This window comes from Nannospalax galili, unplaced genomic scaffold, assembly GCF_000622305.1.
Source record: "Nannospalax galili isolate Female #2095 unplaced genomic scaffold, S.galili_v1.0 scaffold380, whole genome shotgun sequence".
In the NCBI taxonomy this organism is placed as follows: Eukaryota; Metazoa; Chordata; class Mammalia; order Rodentia; family Spalacidae; genus Nannospalax; species Nannospalax galili.
Window position 1 is genome coordinate 205,022 of NW_008348568.1, and position 12,998 is coordinate 218,019.

The following is a 12,998-nucleotide window of genomic DNA, read 5'->3' on the forward strand; positions in this document are numbered from 1 at the left end:
TGATTTCATCTTACCCCAGTCACACTGGCTACGATCAAGAGAACAAATGATACCAAATGTTGGAGAGGATGTGGGGAAAGGGAACTCTCATCCACTGCTGGTGGGACTGCAAACTTGTTCAACTCCTATGAAAGCAGTATGGAGAACTCTTAAAAAACTACAAATAAACCTACCATTTGACCCAGTTATACCATTCCCCGGCATATACCTAAAGAACTCATCCCATTGCAGAGACACTTGTACATCCATGTTTGTTGCTGCTCTTTTCACAATAGCTAAGAGATGAAAGCAACCTAAGCGTCCCTTAGCTGACAAGTGGAGACCCCACCAGATGGACTTGAACCAGTGTCCAGTCTACAAAGAGTAGGGTCAACACAGAGGAAACATTTCCTTCATGCTTCCAAGTGAAGCCAGTCATGGTCAAGCAGGACCTTTGTCTTATCTTCAGATAGATGGAACTGGTAAAAGAAAGGACCCAGGGGCTCCTCCCAAGTCCATGTGACCCAAGCCCATGAGGAACACATTCTCAAACAACCTTAAAAGTAAAAATAAATTTGTTTATCTGGGCCAATTGTGGGGGTCTTAAACATTCAATAGGAAAATTTAATCAAAGGTTAAAGGGGTCAATATAATTTTTTAAGAGTCCATATATATATATATCTAAAGGCTATATAACAAGAAACAATGCCAGATAGGTGATACCTTCCTTTGAGTTATTGGCCAGTGTGGACCAAAAGACTCCCAGACAGTAACCCAGCATAGAACTGGGAAAATGGACAGCAGACCCCAATCTGATTGCTGCTAGATGAGGAACAGCTGATCTTCCTAAAACAAGGATCTCTAGATAGGCCAAATAGATTCAGCAGATGGACAAGCACTGGGGAATGGCTGGGGGGTGCCAACAACACAGTGGACAGTAACAGGGATGACAGAGTATATGGGATTACCCCTATGTAAGCCTGTACTTTCCTGCAATAAAACAGATCTGTGTCACTGGACCTGGTCTCCTCCGTCTGAATGTGGTGAAGTTGGTGCAGACTCCTCACCAGCTCTGGGTTCCAGACCAGATGACTGATCAGAGGAAATAAGAGAGCAGGAGAGTGGCCATAGCCGGAGGAGAGCAGCCACAGCAGGCAACCACATTTACATCCATACTCAGGTGCCAAGGATCTGAATGTAACTGACTGCGACTAGTAATAATCAGATAAGTAGAGATTAGAGGCAGGTGCAAACATCTAAGTGTTAGTAACATTAAAAATGAGTCTTTCTGTAGGAAACAGCATATTTTAAAATGAAATAGAGATCTTTCTTAAAGGTTAAAAACTCATTCAATTTTATGTCTCACAGGGTCTATACTGAGTTCAATATTCTATAACTATATTAATTCAACTGTGAACCTAAAAACTTATAGCCACTTTTGAAAGACACAATCCTTACTCTGGAAATTGTTATTGAATATGTTAAAGCTGTAATGAAATGCTTCTTCTAATCATGTGGTTATTAAATAAAAAAACCTGGAATCCAAAAGAAGAGTGTGACAGGATGGTGGATGATTGCTCAGGCTTTCCCCATCACACCCTTCCTTGGTGACCTCAGTAACCCCTCACCAGTGTCTCACTAGTGTCCCAACTTTGCACCTGACATTTATGTGGGCAGTCTCAGTTTTCAGGTTTGTTGATACCTGAAAACTGTTAAGCCAAGTTGGATATCATTTATTGACATTACATCTTTGTATTTCCTGCCCTTGCTGGAGTACTTGGCACACAGTAGATACAGCAGAGATTTTGGAAAGAAAAGGGCTGATAGGTGCAAGCAGAGTCTTATTTAGACAACCTCCAGTGTGACAAATGCCTCCTGAAATGTACATTTATGTCAGCTATTACATATAACTAAATCTCTCCTACCACCTCACCACTTACGGGTTTTTTTTCAAATATAAGTCTTTTTTTATCTGTTGATTTTTTTGTGTGTGTATCATACAGAACATCCCAAACTTATTCATCTACATACCCACTTCCCAAATGGCACCCTCCCATAGCCTCCCCAACCCACTGGAGCCCATATACTCTGTCATCCCTGTAACTGCCCACTGTGTTGTTAGAGGCCGTGGAGACCCCACCAGATGGATTTGAACCAGTGTCCAGTCTACAAAGAGGAGGGTCAACACAGAGGAAACATTTCCTCCGTGCTTCCAAGCAAAGCCAGCCATGGTCGACCACTTATGTTTTAAATGTCACTTATTTGTACATTTTAAAGTTAGAAACAAAGCTAAAGTTGAATTTCCTACTTTATGTCAGTAAAATTTTACCACAGTGAAGTTAGGCTAGTGTTATTGTCCTTCACCAAAGAAACTGAGAATCACAAAATTCATATTAATTACTTAATGATTGTTAACCAGGTCTGTCTGTAACCAATGTCCTTTCTGTTTTATGGCATTATATCACACGACCTGGTATCCATTTGTTGCATGCCTATCTCTTCTACTGAATGCCAGGCTTTCTGAATGTAGGTTTGTTGAACCCCTGCATCCCTGAAGTCAGGCAGACTATAGAACATCTTATAAATGTTTGCTGAGTCAATTAATAGCTGGATAAATGGACTATTAAACTTTCATTTATTGAAGTGATACTGAGAATTGCTATCACAGTACCAACGGATACCACTGTCCACTTCACAGTAGTCGTCCGTATGTTCTCAGGTTAACCATTTTGGCTTCCAGCATACAACAAACTGAGGCCCAGCTAATAACCTATTTTTCTTCCCTTAGCCGGATCCCAGAAAACCTTCCCGGAAATCCACCAAAAGGAGAAAGAGGACCATAGCAGATGAATCTGCTGAAAATGTCATCGACTGGTGGTCTAAGTATTATGCCTCCCTGAAGAAGGCTCAGAAGGTAGGGTCTCCCCTGCCTGTGACAGCCAAGGACTCAGGAAGAACACACAGCACTTTTCACTCCCCAAAGCCCATACCTCCCTTTACATTTCAGTATGCATAACCCTTACTGAAGCATGGTTCTGTTAACTGACGAAAGGTTAAAAGCCTAGGAGACCAAGGATCCCGAATTACAGAATCCACACCCTCTGACCAGACCTGGTATAGGACACAAGCTCTGTGGTAAATACTAGAAGGATATTCAATCTCATGTGGTATATGGAGGATCTGACCCCTGTGGAACCTAGGGAGGTCAGCAAGGAGAAGTAACATTTCAAATAGGGCTTCAGGTCTACCTGGAGAGACCCAAGTCATGGGGCCTCAGGTCTTCCACAGAATTCTGTTTGTAAGGGAAATGATCAAAGTCAAGGAAGATCTTGGCTTAACAAATGGAAATAACCGTGGGTTGCCAGAGCAACAGTAGGGCTTCACATACATTCAATAGCCAGAATCCTGGAGTCATGGGAAGTGGGTCTGGAAATTGTAAAAGACCAATTTAATAAGATTTCTCAACCCCAAGTAAAAGAGAGAGGAAAATTAGTCACGAGTTATCATGATTAGTTGAATAAAGACTATCTGATTCTGTAGCTTAGAAAGACTACAGTTTCATCTAGGACTACTCAAAAATATTGAGACACAGTTAATTAACAAATCAAACAATAGCCCCTATCTCCAACCTCCATCCTTTAGCTATGATGGATGCTACCACTTTCTGTGAATGATTAGCCCTTTGCCATTTCTCTACTACCCTTCCTAATTCCTGGTACCTACCCAATGGTCCAGAATGCCAGCATGTAAAGATCATACTGTAGACTGGTGAGATGCTCCAGGAATGTGTCAAATGGGAGAAGATTGTCTTCCCTGTCACTGAGAGGATCCTGGAGGACAATGGTGGCCCTTTTCTTGGGTGTGCAGGTGCCTCTTCTATAGCACAGCACATCCTCCCTGCAGTTTGGAGCCAAGTCTTCACAGTGAGGCTTTGTGCTAAAGACCTCTGGGGGCCTGTCTGAATATTCTTAAAGTGACATCTCTGGGAATGCAGAGTTGGGATAATCAATTAAATCCATTAGCACTCTGGCTTAATAAGTAAGGCACAGAAATGTCAATAATCCTGTTTTCTTCTTTTTTAAGACAAAGGAGAGCAGCTCCAAGGAGAAGAAAGACACAGGTAAGTAGGTATTCAGATCTCTGATTCCAGTTCATTTCTGGAATTGACTGGCTCATGCCCTATGTCCACAGTCTCCATGTAGAAACAGCAGAGTAAAAATAGGAGCAAACTGGAAGCCCAAGACAAAACCAACAAGATAAATGTCAACACTTGTGAGTGCAAAGATCTGAATTCAGGTTCCAGAACTTAGTTTACAAGGATTGGGTAGATCTGGTTTGGCAGAAGCCCAGTGAAAGAAACTTGAGATTTAAAATGACCACAAACTCAATTCAAGTCATAGGTAGGACACAGCCTAAATTCAGAAGCAACACCAGGAAGCCAAGACTGTTTCAGATGGCATGGACACACACACACACACACACACACACACACACACACACACACTACAAGACATAGATATGACACAGCCTAAATTCAGAAACAACACCAGGAAGCCAAGACTGTGTCAGATGTCATGCACACACACACACACACACACACACACACACACACACACACACACACAACTGAGAGCCAGGTCCCTAGTTTCTCAGACTACTCATTAGCACAATTCATTTCACATTTCTCCTGTGACCAGACCCACAGCCTAGACAACAGCATCTTCATTTTACACACGATGAAGGAGGGGTGCAAAGAGGTCAAGGAACTTGTCCAAGGTTATGCAGCTAGAAACAGCAGATCTAAAAGTCTATCTCCAGGCATTTTCTTCAGGGAATGCTGCTAAAAGAATTTATTAAGTAATGCTATTAACATGACCTTGAGCAAGACCCTTAACATATTTAAGCCTCATGATGAATCAGATGAGTCAAGTCCCTGAGGACATTTGAGAGGAAAGGTAACTAAAAGCTTTAGAATCCATTCAAATCCAGGGTCTTTCTCTGTTAACTGGGTGAACAAGCAAATAATATACCCTCTCTGTGCCTAGTTTAATGAGTTCGTGCAGACTGGTCCAGCCAACACTTTCCCTGACTCCAGGGCATCCACAAATACTGCATTTATATGTGATGCTGACTATAGAGCTGCATGCATCAATCTTGCAGTAAAAAAAATCATTATTTGTGTGTGTGTGTGCATGTATGCATGTACATGTATGCATATGGAGGCCAGAGAACAATATCAGATGTCATTCCTCAAGCAATGTCCACCTGTCCTGGAACTTGCCAAATAGGCTAGGCCAGCTGACCAATGAGCCCCAGGGATCTATGTGTCTCTGCCTCCACAGTGCTGGGATTACAAGAAGTATATGCCACCATTTTTTTTTACTTTTTCATATGCGTTCTGGAGATGGAACTCAGATCGTCATGCTTGCAAGGCAAGCACTTTGCCAACTGAACTGTCTCTCCAGATCTACTATTTCTTTTCAAAAAGGAAGTCACAACACATGGCACATACCAGAGTTAAAGAAAAGGATTTTTGCCTTATTCCTTCTCATTTGAACTGCCACCAAAAAATCTATTAAAATTTCTGCTGAATATCCACAGAAGCAAAGCCAGATGAGGTCGTGTTAGATATAGAAGATGGCCCCAAAAAGAAGAAAGACAGAATGCTCAAGAGGAAACTCAAAGATGAGGGGAATGATGAGATCCCAAACCTGGCTGTCCTGAAGGTATGTGGGCCCAGGATTCTCCTCCATGGGTGGGGTGTAGAGCTTAACAGTTCACTTCCTTAGTACTTTGGTCAACTGTAGTAATTCCTTTCTTTGAATTAACTTTCATTATCTGCATTATAATCACTAATTTGGAGAGATCATGTTTAACAAGCATGTAAACCAAGACAATAGAGCTTGTTCATTTTCCATTTTCTGTAGCCCTATATTAAGAATGATGTTTAGCTTTGGCCTGGGAGGTAATTTATAGTGCCAGAGTTCCCCTTGACTCCTCTTGAAGCTTGGCATCATGTGGATATGTATACACTCAAAATAGCAGGAGTTTTAATTCCACCTAAAGTCAGTTCCATCAAAGCAATCTTAACATTGGCGAGAGGGCATTAGCTAGAGGCATATTTATGGACATGAAAATTTAGAGTACAAAGACTACATATGTAAATTATCAAGTTGGGTAAGTAATTTTGAGAGGATATTGAATAAGTAATTTAATTATATTGCTAAACCTCAAATTCAATTTTACTTTGCATTTCTAACATGTGCATATCATTTTCCACTTAGAAAATTCATGTCTGTACATTATAATAGAAACAAATATTCCATCACTTTAAATGTGTTAAGAAATGGGCCGGGTGTGGTGGCACACACCTTTAATCCCAGCACTTGGGAGGCAGAGGCAGGCCTATGAGTTCCAGGCCTGCCTGGTCTACATAGTGAGTTCCAGGTCAGCTGGGGCTACAGGGAGACCCTGTCTCAAAAAGACCAATAATATTAATAATAATAATAATAATAATAATGAGCATTAGTAATATGAATTCCCCCCAAAGTACTATAATCTATATTAAACAGCAATAACATTAGTTAAGCATAAGAAAGTTTTTCATATTTGTTATCTATATATTTAAAAATGTTTTGGAGACTAAAGAGATAGCTCAGTAGTTAAGAGCACTTGCTACTCTTACAGAGGACCTGGGTTCAGTTCTCAGCACTTACATGATGGCTCACAACCAGGGGATCTGACACTCTGTTCTGGCCTCTTCTGGCACCAAGCACACACATCATTCACATACGTACATGTAGGCAAAATACTCATATGCCTAAAATAAAAATAAGTAAATCTTTAAAAATATTTTGAGTTGGGGCTGGAGAGCTGGCTCAGAGGTTAAAAGCACTGGTTGCTCTTGCAGAGGACCCAGGTTCAATTCCTGGCACCCACATGGCAACTAAGAACCACCTATAACTCCAGTTCCAGGAGACCCAACACCCTCTTCTGACCCCCCTGGGAACTGCACAACATGGGTGCACTTACATATATGCAGGCAATATACTCATACACATAAAATAAAAACAATAAGTAAAATATTTAAAAAATATTTTGAGTTGGCTATACTTCCTAGAATTTAAATCTTTATCCAAAAGGTTTTATAAAATTCAGAATGGTTAGCTTTAGGAATGCTCACTCAACCACATTCCTTGTCTTATGAAAGCTAAATCAACAGTAGCTCTGACATTTTCTAGGGAGCACTTTTCAAGGCCAATTTTGGAGAATCTTGGCATTTCTCATTAAATCAACACTAAGCCTTCCTTATTAGTTACTTTTGCACAGCTGTGATCAAAACACCCAAGAGAACAAGTTAAGGGAAGAGATTATTTGGGCTCATGGCTTCAGAATGCAGTCTATGACCACTTGACCCTTGTACTTGAACAAAATGCCATGGTAGAAGGAGCATTAGTGGAGAAGAGATACTCACTTCATGGCTAATGAGAGGAGAGAGAAAAAAGTGATATGGATGGAAACTCAGAAGACCAGAATGCTGATGGAAATATAGTCCATAAAGGCTGTGCTCATGAGGTTTCAAGTGGGAAATGGGACTCTATTGGGAACCCGTATTCACAGTACATTCTGGTGAAGAATTTGTCTACATTTTGCCTGTGTTTTCGGACTTTGAATGAGGATATATTTAAAGGTGATAGAGTAATTAACCTTCCTTCCTCTTGGTACAATCTTCTTCCTTTTCTCTAAAGATATATGATGGTGATCTTGAGAGTGAATTCAACAATTTTGAAGACTGGGTGAAGACCTTTGAGCTCTTCAGAGGCAAATCTACAGAAGATGATCATGGTCTAGATGGAGACCGAGTCATAGGAAAGTTTAAGGCAGGTTCCCATGTAAACCCCATTATTTGACTCTGTTCATAAATATATTATGACTCAGTTCTAGTAATGGGATTGTGATATGGTATATATGTGGGAGAAATTCTTAATATCTACTTAGATCCTCTGGAATTCCACGAGACCCAGCCCAAATGTTTGGAGATACTTTTGGTTTGTGATCAGCAGGCCAAACTCAGTCTATGGAATATAAGAAAATATACTCACTACCTATAAAGACCACTGCACTTCGCTTTGTCATCCCAAACCTAATATACATAATCTACATAGACTTGCCAGTTGCCCAACTAAGTTAAATCAAAAAATTCAAACCAGCTGGGCATGGTGGTGCACGCCTTTAATCCCAGCACCCAGGAGGCAGAGGCAGGAGAATCTCTGTGAGTTCAAGGCCATCTGTCATGTTCCTCACGCAGTGGTCCTGTGATGAGGATGTTAACATACTGACCCCTATCCACCAGTGCATCATAAACTGCCTTTGCAAGCAGTTTATGTAAACTGCCCAAGGATACCCATCTGACAGTGTAGCAACAGCCCGTGTCCTGCAGACACCCAAGTTGTGTTCATTTTCCCACCACTGGGCTTTCTGTGGGTTTTCATAGGTCATGTGACCATCTTATTTCAATGAGTTGTCTTATGTGGTTTTAGGGTTCCTTCTGCATCTACAAAAGCCCAGAGGATTCTGCCTCAGAGGATAGTGGGCAGTTGAGAATCCAGCAAGGGATTCCACCCAACCACCCCATCCAAGTACTGATCAGAGTATACATTGTTGCGGTAAGCCAGCCTTCTTTGGGCTGAGTGGGTGGATAGTCTGCTCAGGCTGCTGTAATAATACCACAGATTGGGTTTAAAGAGGACTTTAGTTCTCAGTTGTGGGTGGATAAGTCCCTGATCGAGGTCCTGCCAGGGCTGGTCTCTGGTGGGGCCTCTCTTGATAGACTGTAGATGACTGTTTGTCTATTGTGTCCTCACATGACCTTTCTTCTGTGCATATGATTTTGAGAAGAGAAAGAGAAACTTCTTGAATATATAGCCCTGCCCTTGTGACATCATTTAACCTTGGTCACCAGCCTATAGCCATATGTTCAATATAGTTAGACCTCGACAAATGCATTTAGGAGGCTCCCAGGTCAGTCCGTTACAGGGCACGGAGTTTGTTCAGGAACATGGACATTTCTGGGCTTTTCACTCAGGAAAATACTTCCCAGTATATAGGATTTCCTTGAGTAGCTTTATTGGCTCTGTAATGTTTCCCACTAGCAGAAAGGAAATCAAAAAGGATAGAGGACGAAAGCTCACAGGAAAGATAGTGAGAGGAAGAGCTGGTCCGAAACAGAGCAGGCAGGGCAGAACAGGGCAGGCAGGGCAGAACAGGGCAGGCAGGGCAGAACAGGGCAGGCAGGGCAGAACAGGGCAGCAGCCTCTGAAATTCTCCCAGTGGCTTTGGTTCTGTGTTTCTGCAGTCAGAAATTTCATTTTGAAAGTAATTTTTTAAAACACAAAAACATTATGTGCCTAGGGCTTCCTTTTTTTCTGATAATGAAACATAAAATTTTAATTATGAAACTTTCTGGACTGATTGTCAGGAAGGCAGGGCCAAAAATAACCTTCAATCACAGCAACTATAAAAGTCCTTATGGTTCATGAAGTTGTTTTTAACCTGTTGACCTTGGGCTTAATTTATGACTGTGTTTGATTATAACTAGTCTTATCCAAGGCTTCCTTGTACATCTTTTATAAGAAGCATAAATGAAGCATAAAATTTAAACAAATCATTTCTTAACGTGAAGAGAGAACAAAGTATTCTTCTAGCATAGATTTCCTCCTAAGTATCATCACCATCATCACATGCCAGGGATGTCATGATGAAGTCTTTGTCCGAAGGAAAGAAATCTAGTTGGAAGTACTTATAAAGAATCACAGACAATACTGGGTATCCTATATTAAACAGATAGGTCCCAGAACCTACAGGATGGTTTAGACTAGTCTTTTCAAATTTTTATTCAGGAAGTTACCTGTTTCCTGGGAGATAATTAATTTATATTCCTCAGGAAACAGAGTGTGTGTTCAAGTAAATTTGAGAAATAGTGTGTCCAATAATTCTTTTCCCTTCTCCAACTCCTGAGATTTACAAAGCTCATCTACATATTCAAAGCTCTGAAGATTCTAGAAGCAAAGAAATCTATTGAATTGTTAAATCTTTCCCATCATTTTCTCAACTCATTGGCTCTCACCTCTTAGCCCAACAGAAAGACTCACAGAACCAAGGTGCTTTGGGACACAGTTTGGGGAATCCAGAAATGGAGACTATGATTTGTGGAAGGAGAGGAAGACATTTTCAGTAGGCTACAGACATTTGAGAAGGGCCTGTTCCCCTCTTCAGCAAATACCTACTGCACTTGTCTGTGTCCAAGGTTCTCTAGACAAAGATCAGGTTCCTGCCTGGAGCAAAGGCTGGACAACATGGAAGAGGGCCACTTTGGGTTGTACCTTGAGGGACTTGAATGGACATAGTAACAGAGCGTGACAGCCCTAGATTTCAGTAGCAAGAAATGCAGTGTAGGATGGAGAGCCAGTGCTTTGGACAGGACTTGGTAGTAGCGGTTACTGTGTATGATTTTCTATTGTATATTAATATGAAGTTGATCAACTATATAATAAATCAATTTTAAAATAATTTTACAAACACTAAAAAGTTTTAAAAGTAACTAGAGATTTCATAAAGAAAGAAATGAAAGTTCTTTATTATTTTTTCATTACTTAGTAAGATACCCCAGACATTTTCAGATCAGTACATGTCTCCATTCTTTTTAACAGCCATGTAGTGCTTTCTTGAATGAACATACTATCATTCAGTCATACAACAAACATTAAGAAGACCCTGCTGTGTGTCTTTGAGCTATAGGAATGACATGACAGCACTCATGAAGATCACATGCTAGTTGGACGTGGTATCAGGACTAAGAAATATAAAAATAAAGGAACAGAGAAGTAACAGGATGGGTGCCAGAGGTGACTTTATAGAGACTTAAATGCGTGATACAACAAAGAGAGATAAAGGAGTGTCTAATTGGTATTTTATTCTGGCGTGTGACTTGCCATTTTTCTATTAAGCAACACTGGTGAACATTCTCAAATGTATAGTTTGAAATGCCTACGCTGTCTTATCTGCAGGATACAGTCTTGAATAGAAGATTGTTTCTCAGCTTTCTTTACCACAGGATTTCTCTATTTTTTGATACCATATTTTACTGGCCCCCTACCATGGCTTTTCCTTATAGTATATTCACTTCTGATAGCCATAGCCTTAGGGCCAGTCAGTCTGGAATCAGACTTCATGATCAAAAACACATCATCATTTTAATCAGACTTCATGATCAGAAGCACATCATCTTTCAGCGGGCCATGGTCAAATGCAAGACTCATAGGGTAATGGGTTTAGAAACCCCTGGTGCTGGGAAGGAGTCTTCAGGTCCACCTCATGATTTTACAGATCCCAGAATCAACATGACTTACCTAAGATCACATAACTACTTTGAACTAGAGCTTGAGCTCATGTCTTCTGCCTCCTGATCCAGTGTGTTTCTCATTACTCTCTGCTAATAGAGGGTTTCCTCTGGAGAGGTGACATTAGAGAAAGTTGAACTTAGGCAGCATTAATAATATTTCTTTTAATAGAAAGATAGGGATGCTAAAGCAGTGGTTCTTGACTTTGGCTGAACGCTAGAGTTTCAGGAATTTTAAAAGTCCTAAATCCCCAGAGCCCATTCGATCATTATCTGGAGACAGAACTCAGGTATCTGTTTATGAAAGTGCCCAGGTGAGGCCACTAGGTCAGAGGGTTTCCTTTTTCCTCCCCAGGCATTTAATCTCAGCCCAGCCGATCCAGATGGCAAATCAGATCCCTACATTGTGCTCAGACTTGGCAAAACTGAAATCAAAGACCGGGACAAATACATTCCCAAACAGTTGAATCCGGTGTTTGGAAGGTCAGTGGCCATCCCAGCTGGACTATGCTGTCCTTTCTGCATTTACTGTCTTTCTTGGAGAGATTGTGGTGGGGTGGTGGTGGTGGTGGTGATGATGATGGGGGTGTGTGTGTATGTGCATGGTGGCAAAATAGTAGTAGATAGTTGAACACTGACTTATGCTCTAGATAACAGCCAACCAAATCGCTATCCATGAAGAAATAAAATTTTCCCCTCAGGGATTTGGTACTGCATGGTGATCTTCATGTACACACTTTTCTTACAGTCATTTCCTAAATCTTACTTTAAAAGGTGTCTTGGGGGTCATAGACACCACCTCCTGCTTTTTACAGAAAGATATCTTTTTACAATCAATTACATAGGGCAAGAGAAGTTAAGAAACATATTCAAACTCACACAGCTCAGAATTAGAGGAGAAGGGAACCAGATGTTTGGTCTTTGGCCTACAGAGAGATTTTTTTCCCATAATATCATTTGACCACCATTTAAGGTAACCCCTGAGGTCCAAATGTTGAGCTGAAATGCCTTGATTGTGTTTTGTTTTCCTGTAAAATGTTAAAACACGCTGCATTTGTACAAGCATAGTAGTTCTAGACACCTAGGAATTTTCTAATGCTTGGTAACTCCCAACCCCCTCATTGACCCTCTAATGGTGTGTCATATGCGCTTCCTGCTTGAGTTTGTGCACCCGCCTACCACTTACTCTGGAAGTGAGGGAACCTGGGTTTCAGTCTGTGACATACAAGCTTTGTAACCTCATGAAGCTGACTTAACCTCTCTGACTTTTCCTCATCTATGAAGTGAGAGCAACTCCTGACTCTCAGACTCTTTTGGAAGAACATGTGACTGTCTAATACACAGCTAGTGTTTAACACATGTCAACAACCTTCCCCTACTCCTTCCTACTCCTTGGCTGCCTTAACAACAGCAGTCTGTGACATACAAGCTTTGTAACCTCATGAAGCTGACTTAACCTCTCTGACTTTTCCTCATCTATGAAGTGAGAGCAACTCCTGACTCTCAGACTCTTTTGGAAGAACATGTGACTGTCTAATACACAGCTAGTGTTTAACACATGTCAACAACCTTCCCCTACTCCTTCCTACTCCTTGGCTGCCTTAACAACAGCTATAGCTTT

General features: G+C 41.0%; 1 protein-coding gene across 1 annotated transcript in view; it reads left to right on the forward strand.

Annotated features, from left to right (window-relative positions):
* The window catches only part of Fer1l6 (fer-1 like family member 6), a 152,796-nt gene that overhangs the window by 110,486 nt on the left and 29,312 nt on the right, over positions 1 to 12,998 (forward strand). Inside the window, exons 27-32 of the mRNA XM_017801201.2 lie at positions 2,768 to 2,893; positions 4,063 to 4,099; positions 5,581 to 5,705; positions 7,728 to 7,859; positions 8,520 to 8,645; positions 11,733 to 11,860. Coding sequence (XP_017656690.1) covers positions 2,768 to 2,893; positions 4,063 to 4,099; positions 5,581 to 5,705; positions 7,728 to 7,859; positions 8,520 to 8,645; positions 11,733 to 11,860 — 674 coding nt within the window. The remainder of the gene's footprint in view (positions 1 to 2,767; positions 2,894 to 4,062; positions 4,100 to 5,580; positions 5,706 to 7,727; positions 7,860 to 8,519; positions 8,646 to 11,732; positions 11,861 to 12,998) is intronic.